At 42.6% G+C, this 23906-nt stretch overlaps 1 protein-coding gene across 3 annotated transcripts in view; it reads left to right on the top strand.

Annotated features, from left to right (window-relative positions):
- The first annotated feature begins 6898 nt into the window (after positions 1-6898).
- The window catches only part of ZDHHC18 (zDHHC palmitoyltransferase 18), a 57298-nt gene continuing 40290 nt past the window's right edge, over positions 6899-23906 (top strand). For 2 of the 3 annotated variants that reach the window (XM_084815787.1, XM_084815788.1), the window contains exon 1: positions 6899-7283. In XM_084815787.1, the coding sequence (XP_084671913.1) occupies positions 7024-7283 (260 nt within the window). In that variant the 5' untranslated portion in view covers positions 6899-7023. Of the gene's footprint in view, positions 7284-17078; positions 17122-23816; positions 23845-23906 lie in introns of all 3 variants that reach the window. The other variant, XM_084815789.1, reaches the window with a different exon arrangement.

Genomic DNA, 23906 nt, shown 5'->3' with positions numbered 1-23906 from the left:
GTGACTTCATGGACCAGCCCACGCCAGAGCTTCCTGTTGGCCGTCGTCACCCCCAGCTCCCCCAAGGTCGAGTCCGTCACCTCCAGAATATCATCCATCCACCTTGCCCTTGGTCGGCCCCTCTTCCTTTTGCCTTCCACTTTCCCTAGCATCACCATCTTCTCCAGGGTATCCTGTCTTCTCATGATGTGGCCAAAGTACTTCAGTTTTGCCTTTAATATCATTCCCTCTTGAGCAGTCTGGCTTTATTTCCTGGAGAATGGACTGGTTTGATCTTCTTGCAGTCCAAGGCACTCTCAGAATTTTCCTCCAGCACCACAGTTCAAAAGCGTCTATCTTCCTTCGCTCAGCCTTCCTTATGGCCCAGCTCTCGCAGCCATAGGTTACTACGGGGAATACCACTGCTTTCACTATGCGGACCTTTGTTGTCAGTGTGATGTCTCTGCTCTTAACAATTTTATCAAGATTTGTCATTGCTGTCCTCCCAAGAAGTAAACGTCTTCTGATTTCCTGGCTGCAGTCAGCATCTGCAGTAATCTTGCGCCTAGAAAGACAAAGTCTGTCACTGCCTCCACGTTTTCTCCCTCTATTTGCCAGTTATCAATCAAGCTGGTTGCCATAATCTTGGTTTTTTTGAGGTTTAACTGCAACCCAGCTTTTGCACTTTCTTCTTTCACCTTCATCATGAGGTTCCTTAGCTCCTCCTCGCTTTCAGCCATCAGAGTGGTATCATCTGCATATCGGAGATTGTTAATGTTTCTTCCAGCGATTTTAACTCCAGCCTTGGCTTCATCAAGCCCAGCACGTCGCATGATGTGTTCTGCGTACAGGTTGAATAGGTAGGGTGAGCGTATACAACCCTGCCGTACTCCTTTCCCAATCTTAAACCAGTCCGTTGATCCGTGGTCTGTTCTTACCATTGCTACTTGGTCGTTATACAGATTCCTCAGGAGGCAGACAAGATGACTTGGTATCCCCATACCACCAAGAACTTGCCACAGTTTGTGATGATCCACACAGTCAAAGGCTTTAGAATAGTCAATAAAACAGAAATAGATGTTTTTCTGAAACTCCCTGGCTTTCTCCATTAACCAGCGGATATTGGCAATTTGGTCTCTAGTTCTTCTGCCTTTTCAAAACCCAGCTTGTACATCTGGCAGTTCTCGTTCCATGAATTGCTGGAGTCTACCTTGCAAGATCTTGAGCATTACCTTACTGGCATGTGAAATAAGTGCCACTGTTCAATAGTTTGAACATTCTTTGGTGCTTCCCTTTTTTGGTATGGGGATAGAAGTTGATTTTTTCCAATCTGTTGGCCATTCTTGTGTTTTCCAAATTTGCTGGCATATGGCATACATCACCTTGACAGCATCATCTTGCAAGATTTTAAACAGTTCAGCTGGGATACCATCATCTCCTGCTGCCTTGTTATTAGCAATGCTTCTTAAGGCCCATTCAACCTCACTCTTCAGGATGTCTGGCTCTAGCTCACTGACCACACCGTCAAACCTATCCCCGATATTATTATCCTTCCTGTACAGATCTTCCATATATTCTTGCCACCTTTTCTTGATCTCTTCTGCTTCTGTTAGGTCCTTGCCATCTTTGTTTTTGATCATACCCATTTTTGCCTGGAATTTACCTCCGATGTTTCTAATTTTCTGGAAGAGGCCTCTTGTCCTTCCTATTCTATTGTCTTGTTCCGCTTCCGCGCATTGCTTGTTTAAAAATAATTCCTTATCTCTTCTGGCTAACCTCTGGATTTTTGCATTTAATTGGGCATATCTCCCCCTATCACTGTTGCCTTTTGCTTTCCTTCTTTCTTGGGCTGCTTCCAGTGTCTCAGCAGACATCTTGCCTTCTTGGTTTTCTTTTTCTTTGGGATGTTTTTTGTTGCCGCCTCCTGAACAATGTTGTGAACTTCTGTCCATAGTTCTTCCAGGACCCTTTCTACTAAATCTAGTCCCTTAAATCTATCCTTCACCTCCACTGCATATTCATGAGGAATATTAGTGAGCTCATATCTAACTGATATGTGGGTCTTCCCTATTCTTAGTCTGATTCTAAATTGTGCAATAAGAAGTTTGTGATCTGAATTACAATCAGCTCCAGGTCTTGTTTTTACAACCACATAGATGTCTGCCACCTTTGGCTACAAAGGATGTAGTCAATCTGATTTCGGTGTCGACCGTCTGGTGAAGTCCATGTATAAGCATATACACACAGACACACTCCTTATAGTAGATGTACTTAGGGTGCAATCCTATGGCCGCTAGTCAGTGGGCTAGACGGCTATAGGGTAGTCTAGCCCCTCCTGCACTGCCTTGTAGGCAGCATGGAACGGCCCCGTGCTTGGAAGAGGAGCGTGGAGCTGTACAAACGGGGCGTTCCTGGGGGCGTGCTGGGCGGGGAGGGCAGAAGTACCATTCCGACACTTCCTATGCGTCATCCGGCGTCCACCCACCCCGCTCTGCCCTCCCACAGCAAGACAGGTGAAATCGGCTGTCTAGCAACGAATGTAAAGTGGCTGAAGCGAGGAGGGGATGATCCCCTCCGTGCTTCTCCTGCCCTGCATTGGATAGGCAGTTGCCTCCGAGTTCGGAGGCGGCCGCCTATCCCAATAGGATTGCGCCCTTAGTTTGCAAAAGACTAATTTCCAGTACCTCCCCACTCTCAAGAGTGACCAAAAAACAACTCAAAAACAGCTAGGACATGCAGATGGGAATAACCTTGGGACAACAGTTCCAGTGAGGACAAAAATAGTGTGTGTGGGATTCAGTGTGTGTGTCTGCACACAGAGCACATGGAAGCACACTGCAGTCCCTTGTAGGCAGAGTTCCTTGTAAGTTCAACTGCCACACTCACCCTTACAATGGAGACATTTTGTTTGTAGAAACAAAGAATGAGTGTCATTCGATCTGTGAACCCACTGACCATGTAAAGTCGACCAACCAACTAAGCATAACAGAGAAGGTGAGTCATTGCTTAGGAGGCAAAACCGTTTTTTCTTCTGACCACATCTTTGTTTCACTAATGTAGGAGCAAACCATTTTCCTTTAATTACCTCAAACAGAGGACATTGGCCATGCTGACTGGGAATGATGGGACATGAAATCCAACACACCTCAAGAGCAAAAATGCTAAGAGCAAAAAAAATATTTGCCTGCTAATAAAAAATATTCTGCATGCTAATATCAATAACCTTTAAAATATACGACGTGTTACTGTGTGGGAATAACATCACCTTCATTAATCTTACAAAAACCATTTATTTACAATTGTATTGAAATTTGGTTCAGCCATTCAAGTTCAATTCCAATTTATTACTTGTGCCCATCAAGTACAGCGTTATCAAGCATTAACTTTTAACGAAGTTAATACATCTCAGTTCTGCCCAAGTGGCAACATGCAGTAAGTTAATTTTCACACATATTGCGGTAGAAGTTTGCAAACAACTTCTGCAGAAAAAAGATGTGACATTTTTCCAATTCCATTATTCTTCTATGTGGATGAATTGCAAAGTATGGATATACGATAACTTAAATCTACTTCTGTTCCTTAAAGCCTAATAGGAGCAGCAATAAACATTACAGAAAGAGAGCATTTGTGAGCCATTTATCACCCACTCACTCTTCACTTAGCCATAGGTCATTGCAATATCAGTATTGGAGAATATTTATTTATATTTATTTATTTCATTTCTATACCGCCCAATAGCCGAAGCTCTCTGGGCGGTTCACAAAAACTAAAACTTTATTCTATAAAGAATAAGGATAAATGCAAATTAGCCCTTTGTCACTCTGAATAAGGCAGTTTGATTAAGGCTGCAATCCTATACCCACTTCCCTAAGAATAAGCCCCATTGAACTCAGTGGGATTTAGTTTGGAGTAGACATGTATAGGATTGCACTGTAAGGGAAACATCCCTATCATGTGTTGTTGTTGTTTATTCGGTCAGTCGCTTCCGACTCTTCGTGACTTCATGGGCCAGCCCACGCCAGAGCTTCCTGTGGGCCATTGCCACCCCCAGCTCTCCCAAGGTCGAGTCCATCACCCCCAGAATACCATCCATCCATCTTGCCCTTGGTCGGCCCTTCTTCTTTTTGCCTTCCACTTTCCCTAGCATCACCATCTTCTCCAGGGTGTCCTGTCTTCTCATTATGTGGCCAAAGTACTTCAGTTTTGCCTTTAATATCATTCCCTCAAGTGAACAGTCTGGCTTTATTTCCTGGAGTATGGACTGGTTTGATCTTCTTGCAGTCCAAGGCACTCTCACAATTTTCCTCCAGCACCACAGTTCAAAAGTATCTATCTTCCTTCGCTCAGCCTTCCTTATGCTCTCGCAGCCATAGGTTACTATGGGGAATACCATTGCTTTCACTATGCGGACCTTTGTTGTCAGTGTGATGTCTCTGCTCTTAACTATTTTATCAAGATTTGTCATTGCTCTCCTCCCAAGAAGTAAATGTCTTCTGATTTCCTGGCTGCGGTCAGCGTCTGCAGTAATCTTTGCTATAATCTTTGCAGTAATCTTTTCCCTATCATGTAGCCTTGAGTATTTGCCTTGAGGATGAAAAGCACCTTCAAGCCATTCTGAAGAGTATTTGTGCACTTGTGTATTGCTAGCTACTAACTAGAACAGGGATACTGAACCTCTTTTAACCCAAGGGCCAAATTCAGTTTCAAAGAAGTTGGGGGGGGGGGGGGCTGCATCCCAGTGGTATGTGGGGCCAAAGGCAAAAGAGGGCAGGGTCAAAAATGCCAAATATACCAGCATATTTTAGCTTAAATCTCTTACTGTCAGTAACAGAGGCTTAGGAGAGGCATTTCAACATTTAAACATGGTAAAAGAAAACCTGCCAAAAGCCAAGACTTCACCAAACACCCCTGCACTAGAAAGATATCAAAAGAGAACCATTTTTAAATCACATATGTTTTCTGGCTAACGAAGGTTTTAAACTCCCCTAAGAAAACATCTATTTAGACTCCATGTGTGTTGCACCATTTGTAGGGCTACTACCCCACCAGAATGTTACAATCCAAAATTTAACTAGTTATCACAATTGGAGAAAAAACGTCCAGCTGAGCTTGTCATGCACACATGAGTTGTCATAGTATATGTTTGCACACATAAACACATCGCATGGGAATGTTGGCTGCATTTGTAGGGTAATACAAGTGTGTGTGCTGTGAAAACTGTTGTGAAAGCAAATGCACGCACACTGTGCTGCTACACGGAGTTCCATTTCTCAATAAGAGCATCATAGAACGCCACATTGCTGAATACATATATGTTAGGTTTCTTGTCCACAATGAGGGCAAACCAGCAAGACCAATGTACAGTTTGAGCCTCACCTGGGAGGTGGGAAGCTGAGTCGTGGTGGGAAGCCGAGAGTGAAGCGTAGATTACCATCTTCCACCACCTAACCACACAGTCATTGAACAGGCAAGGAGGCCTCTAAGGCTGGCCCTACTATTAGGCAAGTGATACGTGCAAGCCTCTCCAAGCAGCAGATTTTGTTAAAGGGCAGCAAATTGTCAGTCATGACATTTACTGACTTAAAATGGCTCTTGTACGAGATTAAACAAACTAATGGAAGAGAGATCTGATGGCCATTAGCCATGGCAAGGGGGAACCTGCAAAATTATGCAGTATGGAGTGCTCCTTTTTAATGTTCAAACCATGCCCTCTTCCAGAATACTCCACCACCACCCTTTTTCGTTTCTCTCCCCCACCCCCTATAGTCGCCATTCATTAACCACCGAGTATGCTCCGTCCTCCATCTGTTTTGGGGGTTTGGGGCCATGCTAGGTGCTTGGCATTTTTCCTAAAGATTTTTTTTAGTACTTGAATAAACTTTGGGGTTGCTGATGCTTCCCTCTTGTGCAGCATTTTACCTGCATAAGGATAGTCATTGAGAGAACTGAGTTTGCAGTTAGGATATACAAGTGGACCTGGCCTACAAAAGAAGGCCCGCTGAAAATGCCTGGGCCATTTGGGGGGATTTCCCCCTTCCCCTTAGGTTTTTAAACCTTGTTTTGGTACTTCTGCAAACCTTAGGGTTACCCCCACTGCTGCTGCTGCCGCCTCTCTCTTGTGTGTGGATACTCATCTCTGAATTTCAGAAACAGTGGGAATGATATATGATAGCAAATTGAAGCTCCATGTTTAGACAGCACAGCTTACGAGTACCAGATGTTGGGAGATATAACAGCGAAGGTGTGATGCCTCTGTGGTGGGGTGCTGGACTAGGTGGACCTTCAATCTGTTCTAGGAGGGCTGCTCTTAATGTCTTGTTTAATCAAATATGTTTGTATTACATGTGTGAAAGGGGGAAGGTGCCCATTTGAACGTTCTGCCTGAGGTAACAAAAACGTATTTCCCCACTTTACAAAAGGAGATGCCTTGAGTGTCATTTTTTTTTGGTAGAAAGGCGGGGTACAAATCAAATAAATGTACTCCGCACATGATCGGAGGCAATGCCCAAGGATTATTTTTCGTCTTGCGGTTAAACCAAGGCTCGCAACTCCCCAGAAATCTTTGAAACCAACCCCGCGCACGCTTCCTTGGAAGCCAAAGCCCCACGGAAGGCCCGATGAGACTTTGATTTCCCAGCAAAAGGCTCTTCAGTATATACCGAGGGGCGTCGCGTAGAAACGACGAGGGACCGGCGGGAACGAGGGAAACTGAGGGGCGCCGCCTGAGGGCCGCGGTTCTCCCTGAGGCAAATTGGCGGGAGCAGCCCAGCAAGGCCAGGCTCTTGCAGTGCGGACTCCCGGCCGGCCGGCTTGAGGGGGGCGCTGCGACGGAAGGCCTCGGCCCGCGGCGCCCGGGGGTGCGTGTGCGGGTTCCCGCTGGCCGTCCCTCTCCCTCCCTCCCTCCGCCGCCGTCGCCGCCAGGGGCGGGGCGACCAAGCCGCCGAGCGGGTCTCTCCCGTCTTGCCTGCCGGGCGGTCCTGGCGCTGCCGCCGCCGGCGCTCGGAGGGGTCCGGACCGGGGAGGCCCGCCGCCGCCGCCGCCGCCATGAAGGAATGCGAGTACCGGCAGATTCCTCCGGGGACCCCGGCCGCGCCTCCCTCCTCCGAGCCGCCGGCAGCCTCCGCGGCAGCCTCCGCGGCAGCCACCGCGACCCCGGCGCACCGGCCCCGCCGCAAGTGGGAGGTCTTCCCTGGGCGCAACCGCTTCTGTTGCGGCGGCCGCCTCATGCTCGCCCGCCACAGCGGCGTCTTCCTCCTCACGCTCGGCCTCATCGTGGTCACCAGCGGCCTCTTCTTCGCCTTCGAGTAAGTGAGCGAGCGAGCGAGCGAAGGAGCCAGACCCCGGGGGGCCGGAGGAGACACGCCCACCCTCGTAGGCTTGTTTGTGTTGCCTTGTATGCCGCTTTTTAATGCCAAGGATCCTCAGAGAGGAACATCACCACCACCACCACCACCGTGTATTTATTATTATTATTATTATTATTATTATTATTATTATTATTATTAAATTTATTGATTAACTATCACCGCCGTGATTCGGTTCAAACTGCGATCAGTAATTGCACAGCAAATTCCAGAGGGGTAGCCTTCTTGGTCCCTCACGGCAAATCCCCCCGAAGTGGCCTGCTGCAAACTGACAAGTGGAATCCTATACCCCTCCACTCTAAACGAAGCCCCATTGAGTTTAATGGGACTTACTCCCAAGGAAGTGTATATAGGATTGCAGCCGGAAAGGCATTTAACAGATGAGCTCTGTGTAGCGTTTATTCAGAAGCAAGTCCCCCTGTATTCAATTTCAGTGGAGTTTTTTCCCAGGTAAGTATGCATAGGATGGTGGGATTACAGTCTTACTGCCGTCTAGGTTTTTGTGGGCTGGAGCCCACTTTGGCAGACTAGTACCTAGTTCATGAAATCTAATGCCACAGTAAATCTATTTCAGTCCTTCGGGTGCTCTTAAGGCTTTATTTTTGTGTGTGTTTGCACATACGCATAAAGGCACAGCATCAAAGCTGAAATTGTCAGGCAGCATCATATAGAAAAGGCCTGAGGAAATAGAGAGATCTTTCCCTCTCCTTTGAAAGGAAGGGAGGGAATGCATCAACCTTTGATCTCAAGGGGGAGGGAATTCCATTCTTTAGGGTCCATTACTGGAAAAGCCCTGCCTCTGGGTATATATAACTGCACAATATTTTTCTTTATTGCTTATGGGTTTCACCCCGTGGTAGCTTTGTTTTAGCAGAAAATGCTTTTGCAAGCTGAGGCATCCTTTTTCTTTTTCTTTATTGCTGATCCCACAACCTGCCGCAGCCTTCCATGCCATATCCCATTCTATTCTGGAGGGTCCTCCAACCCATATGAGCAGCTTTTCAAGAGGATGGGGTGATCAGTGAAAATTGGGTGCACTGACTTACAGGAGCTCTTTCCTCTAAGACAAAGACATTATGGATGTAACTCTTACATTTTAATCCCAGACGTCCTCCAAAGAGTTTAGGACAGCTTCTTTATTCTTGTGATAACCTTGTCAGGTGGGTTAGGTTAAGAGAATAATTGATCCAAGGTCATCTTGTGACCATTATGGCTGAGAAGGGATTGGAATCTGGGTCTCCCACATTTGTTGTTGTTCAGTCGTTCAGTCGTGTCCGACTCTTCGTGACCCCATGGACCATAGCACGCCAGGCCTTCCTGTCCTGCGCTCTCTCCCGGAGCGTGCTCAAGTTCATATTCATTGCATCCGTGATGCTATCTAGCCATCTCATCCTCTGCCGTCCCCTTCTCCTTTTGCCTTCAGTCTTTCCCAGCATCAGGGTCTTTTCCAGGGAGTTTTCTCTTCGCATTAGGTGGCCAAAATATTGGAGCTTCAGCTTCATTATCTGTCCTTCCAATGAGCACTCAGGGTTGATTTCCTTTAGGATGGACTGATTTGACCTCCTTGCAGTCCAGGGGACTCGTAAGAGTCTTCTCCAGCACCACAGTTCGAAAGCATCAATTCTTCGGCGCTCAGCCTTCCTTATAGTCCAGCTCTCACAGCCATACATTACTACTGGGAAAACCATAGCTTTGATTAGACGGACCTTTGTCGGCAAGGTGATGTCTCTGCTTCTTACTATGCTGTCTAGGTTGGCCATAGCTTTCCTCCCAAGGAGCAAGCGTCTTTTAATTTCATAGCTACAGTCACCGTCTGCGGTGATCTTGGAGCCCAAGAAAGTAAAATCTGTCACTGCTTCCATTTCTTCCCCTTCTATATGCCAGCAAGTGATGGGGCCAGATGCCATGATCTTAGTTTTTTTAATGTTGAGTTTCAAACCAGCTTTTGCACTCTCCTCTTTTACCCTCAACAAGAGGCTCTTGAGATCCTCTTCGCTTTCTGCCATTAGGGTGGTATTGTCTGCATATCGGAGGTTGTTGATAATTCTCCCGGCAATCTTAATTCCGACCTCTGATTCATCCAACCCAGCATTTCTCATGATGTACTCTGCATATAAGTTAAATAAGCAGGGTGACAATATGCAGCCTTGTCGTACTCCTTTCCCAATTTTGAACCAATCGGTTGTTCCATGTCTGGTTCTTACTGTTGCTTCTTGACCCTCGTACAGGTTTCTCAGGAGACAGGTAAGGTGGTCTGGTACTCCCATCACTTTCAGAATTTGCCACAGTTTGTTGTGATCCACACAATCAAAGGCTTTAGCGTAGTCAATGAAGCAGAAAGAGACGTTTTTCTGGAATTCTCTCGCTTTCTCCATGATGCAGCGAATGTTGGCGATTTGATCTCTAGTTCCTCTGCCTCTTCTAAACCCAGCTTGTACTTCCGGTAGTTCTCGGTTCGCATACTGCTGAAGCCTAGCTTGTAGGATTTTGAGCATCACCTTGCTGGCATGTGAAATGAGCGCAATGGTGCGGTAGTTTGAACACTCTTTGGCATTGCCCTTCTTTGGAATTGGAATGTAAACTGACCTTTTCCAGTCTTGTGGCCACTGTTGAGTGTTCCAGATTTGTTGGCATATTGAATGCAGCACTTTAACAGCATCATCTTTTAGGATTTTAAATAGCTCGGCTGGGAGACTGTCATCTCCGCTAGCTTTGTTGTTACTAATGCTTCCTAAGGCCCACTTGACTTCACTCTCTAGGATGTCCGGCTCAAGTTCAGTGACCGCACTATCATGGCTATCAGGGACATTCAGATCTTGCCTATATAGTTCTTCTGTGTATTCTTGCCACCTCTTCTTAATCTCATCTGCTTCTGTTAGGTCCCTGCCTTCTTTGTCCTTTATCATGCCCGTCTTTGCACAAAACGTTCCCTTGAGATCTCCAATTTTCTTGAAGAGATCTCTAGTCTTTCCCATTCTGTTGTTTTCCTCGATTTCTTGGCATTGTTCATTTAAGAAGGCCTTCTTGTCTCTCCTTGCTATTCTCTGGAACTCTGCATTCAGTTGGGTATATCTTCCCCTTTCTCCCTTGCTTTTCGCTTCCCTTCTTTCGTGAGCTACTTGTAAAGCCTCATCAGACAGCCACTTTGCTTTCTTGCATTTCTTTTTCTTTGAGATGGATTTCGTTGCTGCCTCCTGAACAGTGTTACGGACCTCCGTCCATAGTTCCTCAGGTACTCTGTCTATCAGGTCTAATCCCTGAAATCTATTCCTCACCTCCACTGTATATTCATCAGGGATATGATTTAGGTCATACCTGAACGGTTTAGTGGTTTTCCCGACGTTCTTCAATTTAAGACGAAATTTTGCAAGAAGCAGCTCATGATCTGAGCCACAGTCAGCTCCAGGTCTTGTTTTGACTGACTGTATGGAGCTTCTCCATCTTTGGCTGCAAAGGACATAATCAATCTGATTTCGATATTGACCATCTGGTGACGTCCATGTGTAGAGTCGCCTCTTGTGCTGTTGGAAAAGAGTGTTTGCTATGATCAGCATGTTCTCTTGGCAAAACTCTATTAGCTTTTGTCCTGCTTCATTTTGTACTCCAAGGCCATGCCTGCCTGTTATCCCGGTGATTTCTTGACTTCCTACTTTAGCATTCCAATCCCCTATGATGAAGAGGACATCTTTTTTTGGTGTTAGTTCTAGAAGGTGTTGTAGGTCTTCACAGCACCGATCAACCTCAGCTTCTTCGGCCTCAGTGGTTGGGGCATAGACTTGAATTACTGTGATGTTGAATGGTTTGCCTTGGATTCGTACTGAGATCATTCTATCATTTTTAAGATTGTACCCCAGTACTGCTTTTCCCACCCTTTTGTTGACTATGAGTGCTACTCCATTTCTTCTAAGGGATTCTTGCCCACAATAGTAGATATGATGGTCACCTGAATTAAATTCACCCATGCCTGTCCATTTTAGTTTGCTGATTCCCAAGATGTCGATGTTCAATCTTGCCATCTCATGTTTGACCACCTCCAGCTTACCTTGATTCATTGATCTGACATTCCAGGTTCCTAAACAATATTGTTCTTTACAGCATCGGACTTTCTTTTCACCACCAGACACATCCACAGCTGAGTGTCCTTTCGGCTTTGGCCCAGCCGCTTCACTCTTTCTGGCGCTACTTGGAAATACCCTCTGCTCTTCCCAAGTAGCATATTGGACACCTTCCGACCTGAGGGGCTCATCTTCCGGCGTCATCTCTTTTAGCCTTGTGATACGTTCCATGGGGTTTTCTTGGCAAGAATACTGGAGTGGGTTGCCATTTCCTTCTCCAGTGGACCACATTTTGTCAGAACTCTCTGCCATGACCTGTCCGTCTTGGGTGGCCCTGCACGGCATAGCTTATGGCTTCACTGAGTTACGCAAGCCCCTTCGCCACAACAAGGCAGTGATCCATGAAGGGGGTCTCCCACATAATCCAGCTCTATTCACTGTACTATAGTGACTTTCTCTATATTGCCTTGGCAATAGGTCTGCAGCCTTTCTCAGCCCAATCAATTCACTTCTTCTTTAGGACTGTAACAGTAGGGCTAATATTAGGCAATCATAATCCATGTTCAAGGGTAATATTTCTGGGAATAGGGAAGGGGGCTGTTGCCTTCATGCTCTGCTTGTGGCCTCAGTTGGGAGCAAAGAAAGTTCAACTTAAATGACCAAACAGGATAAGTAAAACACTAGAACTGGAAAGCATTTGGTAAAGAGAAAGCCAAATTATTTCAGAATCTCAAAAATGAGTTGGCAGACACTGAGAAAAATTAGAGGAAGCAACAGAAACTTCAGGACAGATAAAAGGAAGGACTTCTTCTCACAGCGTATAGTTATCTATGGAATTTACTACCACAAAATGTAGTGGGGGCCACCAATTTGGATGGCTTTAAAAGGGAATTGAACAGGTTCACAGAGGATAAAGCTATCAGTATCTACTAGTTCTGATGGCTATATGCTATCTCCAGTATCACGAGTACACCAGTTGCTGGGGAACTTGTGTGGGAGGGTGCTGTTGCACTCACGTCCTGCTTGTGGGTTTCCCACAAGTTGGCCAGCTAGTTGGCCACTGTGAACAAAATGCTGAACTAGATGGACCATGGTCTGATCCAGCACAGCTCATCTTATGTTCTTAAAAGAACCTAGACTTCATGTCAAAATGTGATAACAATATAAGAAATTTTAAGAGAGTTCCAAGAAATGTGTTGGATTATATCTAATCATATATTTATGAATTACTACCGCGACTGGAGCAGAAACTGAAGATGATTTTGTACTGAATTTGGTTTATAGATTAATTAGTTTGCAGCTAAGGAAAAGTAATAGGCCTTGGGACGTTATGATCAAATGTGGAAGTTTTAAAATGAAGCAACTAAGAATTTGTTTTGAGAAGGTAGTCCTAGAATTAAAGATTTAGAGGTACATATGTTTACTGTTTTAAAGTCAAGAACTTGGTCAAAAGAAAGAAATTTAAAGAAATAACAGAAAAATTGCAACAACTAGATTAAGTCCCAGTGGGAATTTCCTTTCAAGCTTTTACTTTTAATTTTATTTTAGGAATAGCAGTAGTGATTAACAGTGTACTTGAAAGAAAAAGGTTTCTAGACTTCCTAATGGGTGACTCACAAAGGAAATTTAGGGGTAGGAAACAGAAGATGATGTGACTAAGGAGGAACAGAAACTAGTGGGTGCAGAAAAGACAAGGTGCAACAGGGCAAGAAGATGTGTTAGAAACAAAGGAAATAGAACTGAATGCTAAATTGAATGAATTTATAACTCTGGAATGGATGGAATGGAGAAATAGCTTTCGTTAGGTACTAAAGAGAACTATTAACAAATAGCAGTGTTTATTTTTTTGTTAATGTTAAACAACACTATGGGCAGGTCAATCCAATCTTACACTGATGGTGGTGGAGAGATCTGCTGATAGAACAACTGCCATATGCTATGCCCTGCCCTGTTGGGACAGCTGGCATGCCCTGTTTCCCCTGCTCTGCCAGTGGAATACCTAAGCCAGCAGAGCTTTCTGCAGGCAGGCCAGGGGACTTCTGGCAGCCTATGTGTTGTCCCACAGGCTCCTGAGGCCCCTCAGCCAACTTGCCAGCGAGTGTAGGATTGCTCCCCAAAAGAAGAAATTATGTAAAGAAAGAGCAAACGTGATAATGTTATGGGAAATCAATTTGCTCAACCAGTATGAATCAGTATTTCGGTATAACAAATTGAGATAACGTTATTTCTCATCTGATACTTAAGCCTAAAGGGGTGGTTGTTTATATCAATTTAGATTTTGATATGGAAAAAATTGGAAGAATTCTGGTATATATGCCCCCAACTCAGCTCAAGCTGTTTTCTGCGAGATTGTTTTAAATTAAAAAGCATTGCAGAAAGTTCTATTGTGTTAGAAGGGGAGATTTAATAAGGCTGCAATCTTATGCACACTTTCCTGGAAGTAAGTCTTATTGAACTCAGGCGGGGTTACTTTTGAATAGACATCTTTAGGATTGCTCTGTAAGTTAGTTCAAGAGGAGAGAGAATCATTCAAATCACCTAATATCTGTCACTGATAAATATTTGGAGATACTTATAGCCAGCTGAAAGAGACAGTACATACTTTTCAACTCTCACCAAATTTATTCAGCGATAGGCTTCTGTTCCGGATCAGTTTATTACATTAGCCTCGTATCTCAAGAAAAATAGAGAAAAGGAGGTATATGAAATCAAAGCTAAAATTATAGATCTGGAAAAATGGCATAAAGATATGGGAAATAAAGAAATCTACAAATAATTGCTAGCAACTAAAAATGTTAGAATTCAACGACACAAAGATTTGCTGTATAGTAAGTAGCATTTTTTTAGATGTGGAATAAGCCAGAAAGGTTGTTAACATATATGTTAAAAATAAGAAAAGAAAGGAGATTATTCCAAGGGTTAAAAAGAGAATCGAGGTTTTGCCTCAAGTACAGAGGAGGCTGATAAATTCTCTGTTCGCTTATATACTTCTGATCAACCTAAAGAAAGATATACAGTCTTTTTGCCCATAGAATGGATTGCCCTTAGAATTTTATAAAGTCTACTAACTAGAGTATATGAATGAATTTTTAGTTCTGGGTAAATTTCTCAATTCATGGAATGATGCAAAAATTATCATTCCCAATCTAGATAAAGGTCCCTTTCAGATTCCTTTTACTGTTCTATATCATTGTTAAACTGTGAATATAATATCTTTGCAGCTGTATTGACTTCAAGACTTGATAAGGTCATGCACAATATAATCCAGAATGATCAGCAGGGAGTTATACAAGGTAGAGAAATAAGGAAAATTATTACTATTATTGATCAGTTAACTGACAGAAAACTAAAGCAGTTATTACCTTTGTGGATGCCAAAAAGGCGTACAATAGGGTTGAATGGGATATTTTAAGTATTAAATAATTTTGAATTTGGACCAAATTTTGTTCAGTGGGTTGATTTGAGATATGCAAAGCTGTAGGCTGGAGTCATAATAAATGGAACAGTTTCCCATTCTTTACAGTTATTTAGAGAAACTAGACAAGGATGTTGCTTATCCCCTTATTTGTTTAACTTGTATCTAGAACAATTATTTAGAGAAACTAGACAAGGATGTTGCTTATCCCCTTATTTGTTTTACTTTTATCTAGAACAATTGCAATAGCACAAAGGAAAGCAGGATTAAAGGAGTTAACGTACAAGACCACGAATCTAAAATAAGTTTGTTTGCAGATGATATATCCCTAAGAGTTGTAGAACTGCAGGCATCTTTAATACAGGTCTGTAAAATCATTGGGGATTTTAGCAGGGTGTCCACTTACAAGATTAATCCTGTGGAAACAGAACTTCTAATTTTCTTCCTGCCTCAGGAAGAAACTAACATTTAATGGGCTTTACTATTAAAAATAAACGTATCTATTATATGAGGATTAGGTTTTGTTGTGACACCAAAGTCTTAACCTAAATTATAGTAGATTGAAAGAGAAAATTCAAGCAGAATTGAATAGGTCATCAAAATTAAACCTTGCTTGGTTTGGGTGAATATCAATTATCAAGAACCTTCTCTCCATTTTTTTTTGTTATGAGTTTTATGAGTTTGTTATGATTTTGTTTTTGTCAGAGTCTAGCATAAAGAACAGCAGCGTATGATTAATATATTAATATTAGGGGAAGGAAGCGTGCTAGGTTAATTTTACAGCAGTGCACAGGGTTAAAAAAGGATTAGTGGTTCTGGATATGGTAGTGTATTATTAAGCCAATTTATTTAAATTGGATTTTAAAAAACCAAAAAACTTCAGGAAGGACATTTAGATAGGAATCACATTTCAGCAAGCCATACGTAGATGCACTTCTATTGTTGCATCTTAAAACAGACAAGAAATGGTGGGAAGAAGCACCATACTACTACCAGTAATTTTTAGGATATGTGACAGGTAGGAAGGTATTGTGCCCAGATAAGTCACCAATCTTCTCTGCTCTTTTTAACCCCAGTCCAATAACGATAGCCAGCCTGGATCTTTTCAAAGTTAGATGAAGCAGGGATTTGGTCAATATAGATATTGGATGCAACATGGAACATTAAGCGTTAAGCCATTTACATAGTTTCAGAAGGAGATGGGGTCCTCTTTTGGGGGAGTATCTTCCAATTAGACATTTTTTGTATAATTGGATTAAACGAGGTGGGTAACCTTAGACCCAACTAGAACATATTTGAAAGAATAAACCAAATAGATCATTATCACAGATTTATTTGTATTAGGAAGGATAAACCAGATTACTTCACAAAATGAAAGGGATTTTCAAACAACAACATCTACTGATTGTGGAAAATGTAGGTGGAACCAGATAGAAAGAAACACAGTAGCTATGCCTTTAAAAAGAAAACTTTCAAAATGATGGTACAGTGGTACATGAGTTTGATAAAAATATTGAAGCTGCAACAGGATTATTCTGAAACGGTTGGAGATGTGGCAAATAAAGAGAAGATGATTGCTGCTGTTTGTATCAGAGTAACCAAGCTAAGAATTCCTGAAAACAAATCATTCTAGCAGCAGTAAACAGAGCTCTTAATGAGAAACTACCTCTTGATGCTAAAGTATTCTTGCTAGTTTATGTTAAAGGACAGGTGACCCTGGATAAGGAGACTCTCCTGTTTTATGTGATTGCGGCAATTAGTATTGTTTTTGCAGTTTTCGAAGATAAATTGGATACTTAGACTTAGAGGATGGTACATCAAAATATGGCTTATAGCAATTTTAAATAAATCAACTTGGGCTATTGGCACCAGGCAGACTTGTTCCTTGGCTTATTCACATTTTTTAACAAGACTGGAAATAGTTTGTTCAGTCTTGGGGCCATAAATAAATCACAATGATTGGTAATCCCTTTCTGCTTTTATAAGGAGATTCCTTAAAATAAATAGGATGTATTTGTGTCTTAACATAGCCATCCATGTTAGGTAATATGAGACTGTAAATATATTTCAGTCTGACATTCAAAGTGGCCAGTCAAAAAAGTAGTGGAAAGGAAGAATATGAGAATCTCTATATACTAGTAGTGGTATTTGTAAAGGGTTGTATTGTTTTTGGCTTCTTTGCTTTATTCTTGTAACATATTTGGTAATGTTTGATTTATAAAATGATGATAGAATGGTTGCATATATGTATTTATCTCCTTTCAGGCCTCTCCCCCACCAAGATACGATAATTGCTTTGTATTGAATCGTTGTGAACCCAAAGGCCGTTTACAACATATTATAACAAAGGGTGAAAGGCAAGATAAAAATACATGTTTGAAATTCAGTAAAAAAAAAAAAAATAACATTTTGATCCAACTTAGCACTAAGGCTGCTCTTACATTCTTGCAGTGTACACACTCCACTCCCCAAAATGGGACCTGCAGAGGAGGACCCTCTGATAGTTTTAGTTTTGCAACAAAATTGGTCTCTCGGGCTTCCTTTATCTCTCCCTGGCTTTTTCTTTGTCATTGTTTGGTATGCCAGTAAGCTCTCTCCTATCAGTCAAGGAGATCTTAAGACTTCACTTCAAATGGGCTCTTTGGCCACCTCTTAGTTCTGTTTGCCCTTGACTAGGCATCCCACAAAAAGCCCTGATGTTTTACTTTAGAAATGGGGTACCCTTTGCTCCAGTGCCAACAGAGATCAGAAAAATGTCTTGAAAGGTTGAATACTTTTCAGTCTTCTTTGGAAGAAGCAAGGGAGAGGGAATCCTCCAAAAGATTCTCCAAGAGTTTTTCCCTTGATAAAGACCAAGTGTTGAAATGCGTTGGGAATTAAATTTGTGCAGCTGTTTCTTTTTTGCCTTAGGCACCCTTTGCTCCAGCTTCCCTTGGGAGTCATAAGCTCTTCAAACTTCAGAATACTGCAAAACGAAAGGGCCCTGCATTACGTGTTTTTACTGTATGGAAAGGCCCCGGTAAGGACAGCAGTTGTGGAAGGAACACCACAGAACAGGAGAGAGACTTTAACATGATGTATCCTCAGAAACTTTCTCAGCTCCACCTCACCAAAAGATGAGTTAATTGCTTTGTATTGAATTATTATGATTAGTGCTGTGCCAAATCCTGCCCCCTATTTTTGTAATTTTTTTCTCTTTCTGCAAAAAAAGCATTGTTTTTTCTGCCTCTTTCTCAGGGAGGAGAAGAATTTTCTCCTTGGGGAGTGGGCGGATAGGGTTTCCACGTAGCTTTTTAAGTTTGGGAGGTAGCTGAAGGATCTTTCTGTTAAAAAAAAAATACTTGAAAAATGCCCCCAGCATGCGACTCTTTACAGAGAGGGTTCTCCAGCCCAGCAGCACTTCTTGAACTCCCATGAGACCACATGACCGCTCCCTCTCCCATAGGCTTGCTGGAAGAATTCCCAGGCTGCAGAAGCTTCTTTGCAAAGAGTCCCAAGCTGTTGCAGACAAGAACAAATGGGACTTTTTGGAGCTTTAGGTAAACTCTTACCTTACTTGCTCTATGTTTGTGCAAGGAAGAAGAGGTTTTTTCTGAAGCTCTAAAAACCCTGTTCATTCTTGCTTTGCAGAACTTCTGCAGCCCTGGAGCCCTTCCTGAATGCCTTTAGGAGAGGGAAAGTTCACGTGGCCTCCTGGGAGTTCAGAAAGAGCTGCCAGGTTGGAGAAGGTTCTCTCTAAATAGTCCTGGGCAGCTGCCAGGGGACTAAAAAATAGAAAGAGGATCTTCAGCCACCACCTACACTTAAAAAGGTAAGTGGAAATCCTGTCCCCTTCCCCAAGGAGAAAGTTACTTGAAATTCTCATCTTCCCAGACTCTTTTGCTAGAGTCCCCGCCCCCCACAAAATGCTGAAAATGGAAGAATTGAAATTTTCGGCACAGCACTAATTATGATCCTCAAGGCAGTTTACAACAAAGTGTAACAAAAGGCGAAAGGTAGTGAATGGTAAGACTCTGGGGTTCTCATCCCCGCCCCACCCCCCATCACCTGTGTTGGGTGGCAGAGGCAGGGGGAGCAAAAGGTTGCTCGTTTTGCTGTACGGGACTTTTTTACTGTGGTGCGATATCATGGGAATTTTTATCAGGTGTTTTGCCTTGTTATGTTTTAGGTATGGGAGGAAATGTTTATGCTCCCCTATTCAGCTGATATACATACATACCACTTGGTGAGAAGCCAACAATCCTACTAGTTTAAAAATTGTTGGTAAATATACCTTTTAATATTTTTGAGTTATTTTATTAATTGAGTCAGTGACAATATTTTAGATATATTTAAACTTGCTTATTTTTGTTTTACAGGCTTTATGGAGAATCTCTTCAATTATGAAGTATTAGTTGTAATTGGTGATTATATGGGCTGTTATTTGTGTTTATTTTTCCCACTGATGAAGACGGTCTTGGTTGAAACGCGTATGGGACAGAGGCATTGCAAAATGTGGATAGCCCAGTACAGATAGCAGTTATCATAATATGTATGTAGGGAATACTTGAGGACTGTTGATAGATCTTTTTAACCTTGCTTGTAATATTTTATTAAAACCTTGTTTTTAATTGTATATGAGTAATTGTTGTATATTGAACACGTGTGTGTGTGTGTGTGTATGTGTAGCTTATGATCTAAAAAGACACAACACACCAGAAAAAGGAATGGGGACAAAAGAGGGGTTGGGACGAATGACATAAGTGGTCAAGAGGCCAACTTTATAAGACAGCCTGCGAGGGGCAGATGCCTCCAAACCAGCCTTCTTCCAGATGTGGTGGACTACAACTTTCATCATCCCCAGCCAGCATGGGGGTGCTGGGGGGTACCAGGTTGGGAAAGGTAGGAGCTGTGGTAGGAGTAAAAGTTTGTGGTTGTTTTTAATTCCTAAACACTTTTATAAATGAATCATTACAAAGAGGTGCTCAGAAACCATTCTCAATGTTAGTGGGGCTGGATATGGTGACAAAAGGAAACTCTGTACATGCTGAGAGTTGCTGTCTTCTCCATATGCAAAGCATAACAGCCTTCCCAAATCACAGTTCATATGTGATTTGGGAAGATCAGGCTCCAGATACGGACACAAGCTATTAAAATCAATGTTGTGGCTTAGTGCCGGCATCTTTTTTTTAGGTGATTCAAGTTCAGCAGTAGAACAGGGCTTATTATAACAAATGACAAATTTGTAATAAAAGCTGGAGGGCACACCGTGTTTTCTTAGTGGTGAAGGACCACCAAGAATGGGTAGGATTCATTACTGTATACTTGTAGAATGAGTAGCATAATTGTCTAGTGAGGGAGTGTGAGGGGGTGGGATGCAAAAAAGCCCCTGGAAAATACTAACGTGAAGTAGGGTGTTAATGCAAGTGCAGTTTTGCTACTGAAAGAGAACTCTGGGCTGAACTCTAGCTTACTTCTATTCTCCCTGCTCGTATGGTAAGCCATTTGGGGCCTGTGTGTGTGGAGAGAGATGTTCCAAAGGCAGCCTTGTGAAGGCAGGTGGATGTATGTGTATAGAATTGGGGTTGCTTCCCAGGATATAGCAGTCATATGGAGACTGCTTGAAATTGTTGCTCCATGTGATGAGCCATTTAGGATGTACCAGTTTATATCTGTTCTCCATGGTTTGTCCCATGTGCCACTGGGATTGCCTGACAGTAGTATGGGAACAATTCAGACTATTCAACTGCCGAGCTTAGGCATTTTGCAGCAACCTCTGTATGACTGCCATATTGTGGTAAGCGATCCTTAATACATCTATTATTTAGCTTGCATTTAAGATCCCTGTTAGGCTTTTTACAATAGATGCTTTTAGCCGTGGATGGGAAAAAAGCATCTTCCATGCCAGCATTGCATTTTGCTACCTATTTTTTTGTTTTCTTCTGTTTTTTCAAGAAAGTTGTTTAGCTCCCCAATTAAATCCCCAGTTAAGGGTCACATCTTGCATTATATACACCCTCCCTGACTGGCGGGCTGCATCTGCCTACTGAGATTAGTGCCTCTGGGGGTGGGGGAAGAGTGCTGGAGGATTCAGGGATGAATGTGAAGAGCTTATTGCATGTCCCTCTGTCCTTGCACAAAGGAAAATTCAGGGGACAGCTGTAGCAGATGATATTGGTGTTGATCTGGTGTAGCTCCACAACTGAACTTGGAAGATGCGTCATATTCCTTTAATGCCCTCATGAGTGGGTACCGAGAAATATTTGGGCAGCTTCCATGTATGTGTTGGAGTCTGTGTGATTATCAGTGCTTATAATAAAATCCTTTTGCAGAGTGAGGAGGGGGGCAGTGTTTTGCATTTTCCTTATGTAAATGGCTGCATTCCCCAGAGCAATGGTCTTCTGCTTGTGTGTCCAGCTCGGCCTGTCTTTGGCAGTGACTTAATCTTGGATTTTTTTAGAGTTCAGAGCTTGCAGTATTGGACAGCAGACCACTTCAGCTTAGGAAAGTGGAGTCATAAGCTCTATCTTCACTACCCTAAATCTGTGGTTCAGTTTTATATCAGATGTTTAACCAACCCATGTAGAGTCACTGGTGTGATTGTGGTGTATGTCTCTTTGTACATTAGTCATCCAGCAGCACACCATCACTACTTTACAAAGTGCATGCTGTCATCTTGCTCCTGCTTTGTACATGCACTGGCTCCTTGTGTAGCTAACAACACTACCTTAGTTCCCTGTAATCTCCATGCAGTTATTTGCACATACAAAACCATCTTCAGCCTTGACTTCTTGGTCTCAGAAACTGACTTTGCTTCAGGTGACTTGTTAAAGCTACTCTTTATGCTGACATGACTAACTTCTCCTCTGGATTGAGAGGTACATTAAAAATTGATGCAAGTTCAAAAGGAGGTAGAAAGCTTTGGAATAATTAGGGGCTCTTTCTTCTGCTCCCCTGTTATCTAAGGATAAGTGACCATGCAGTCTCCCAGACTGGGCTGGAATTGGAAGGGCACATTATCATTCTGCCTAGCTTACAGTACGTCTTTATGCCTATGGTTCAAAGAAATCCCCACGTCATCTGACCTGGCTGCAAGGACAGACTAAAGGCACTGCGCAGCAAGGATGTATTGTGTTGGCTTGTGCAGTTGGGCATCTGTAGTGGGGATAGGAATAAAGGGGCAACTCGCTGCTTTCCCAACCAGTATAGTGGGGTCCAAAGGCAATTACCTGAGAATCTGTGTAAATAAAATATATTAGTTGAAACAACCAGTTTGGAGATTATTTCATATTAGCCCTTGAAACATTCCTGGACCCCTTTATGTAGACGAGAGGGAGTGACTTCGGAGAAAATTCCATTGAAATCAGTAGGGATTACTTTCAAGTAAACATGGATTATTAAAGGTTGCCTCTATGTAATAAATATTTCTGGAGGGAGCAGGGTTTGCATTGAATTTCCCCCACTGTGTAGGGTTGCCAGCTTTTTTAGCCAGCTGCTGCAGCTGTGCCTTGAATGGTGGCTTGATGTGCAGGCACTAGGAGGTGTTGATGTGTATCTCCATGCTGTGCAAAGCTTCACCTGCTGTATTGTGCAGACCAGAATGCTATTAAAGTCACAGTAGCAGGCAAGGCCATTTTTTCCTGTTTAGTTGACAACCCTAGTGGTGCCTCTTGTCACAAAGTGTCTTGGTATCAGCTCATTCCCTGCACAGTTGTCTTTCTCCCAAGTGATCCCACCCCTTACAGCTCTGTTCTTTCCTGAAAAGAACAGAACATAAATAGTATTAATTTCCCTCATGACACACAGCTCACTCCCACTTCCCTGCTCAAGTCAACCACCCACCCCCTTTTAAAAAGAATACCATGGTTACCCTTGACAACTCAAGACCAAGCATATTCAGGTTCTCCACCAATAGTTTCCCTTTCCCTCAGATGTGGCAACATGTCATTGAGCCTTAAATAAGGATTTAAATACCATTGACACCTGAATCCAAACAGAGTTCCTGTTCCTTTTTTCTTTCTCTATGTTCTGGTTTTGGTCTGGCTTCCTTGCATCAGGCTGACACTTTCAGTGATCTGCCTAGCCACATTGGTGCACGAGACTGTAGCTCTAAGTAGTTACTGTACTTGATCTTAACCAAGAGATGGCGTAGTTGGTGGAGATGTGGGGGCTGGATTGCCCAAGGCATGACTTCAACCTTGAGTTGAGAAGTGAAAACTGCTGTGCTTCAGCAAGAAGAACTGATATCGCCCTAGGGAGTTAAGCTTATTCTAACCAATATATCAGCTGTGTTTTCCCATTGTTGGGAAATTGTTGATCCAGTCTTGGCAATGGCAGGTCTTGCTGCAGTCATATCGGTATAGGGTAGCCTTTGACAAGGAACTTACACCATTGTCTCCATTTCCCTTCGATTAAACAGAATAGTGGTAGCCTACCTCACAGGATTGTGCTTGTTAGAAATCAAACAAAATATATTCAACTCTTTGTTCATTAAAAAAGGGCTGTATCCATTGTTAATAAAATAATTACAAAGGTGGTTATATGTGTAGGAAGAAACCAATTGGTAAAATATATATATATATCAAAAGGTATGTAACTGGACTGTCTTCAGAAATTGAAGTGTGGGATGTAGTAGTTTCTTCTGCTGGGAGATGGAAAGAGAACACTGAGTGGGAAATGGACTTAACTCCAGTTTGTTGATCTGCTTACTGTAGAATTTTAAGGAAAAAATAGATTGTGAGATCCCAGAAAAATGAGGAAGGATTAACCCTGGGAATATGTTATAACTACAAGTTTTATTTATTTATTTATTATATTTCTATACCTCCCCATAGCCAAGGCTCTCTGGGCAGTTTACAAAAGTTAAAACATTAAAATACAATATACAAAGTTTAAATACCATTGACATAAACATATGGACAATATATACAATAACATATAACTAAAACAACTTTGAACTAAAAACATTTTTTTTAAAAAAATCCCAGAATAAAACACAGCTTAAAACAACACTGATTAAAACAGTATACAAAAGTCAGCAGAATGAACAGGAGTTCGAAAAAGGAAGGCCTGCTGGAATAATAGTGTCTTTAATGCCTGCTTAAAAACTTTCAA

This window comes from Heloderma suspectum, chromosome 10 (assembly GCF_057233095.1).
Source record: "Heloderma suspectum isolate Gila_16-S chromosome 10, 16-S_ref, whole genome shotgun sequence".
Classification (NCBI taxonomy): Eukaryota; Metazoa; Chordata; class Lepidosauria; order Squamata; family Helodermatidae; genus Heloderma; species Heloderma suspectum.
The sequence above is the reverse complement of the archived record's forward strand: the minus strand, read 5'-3'. Positions and strand labels throughout refer to the sequence as shown.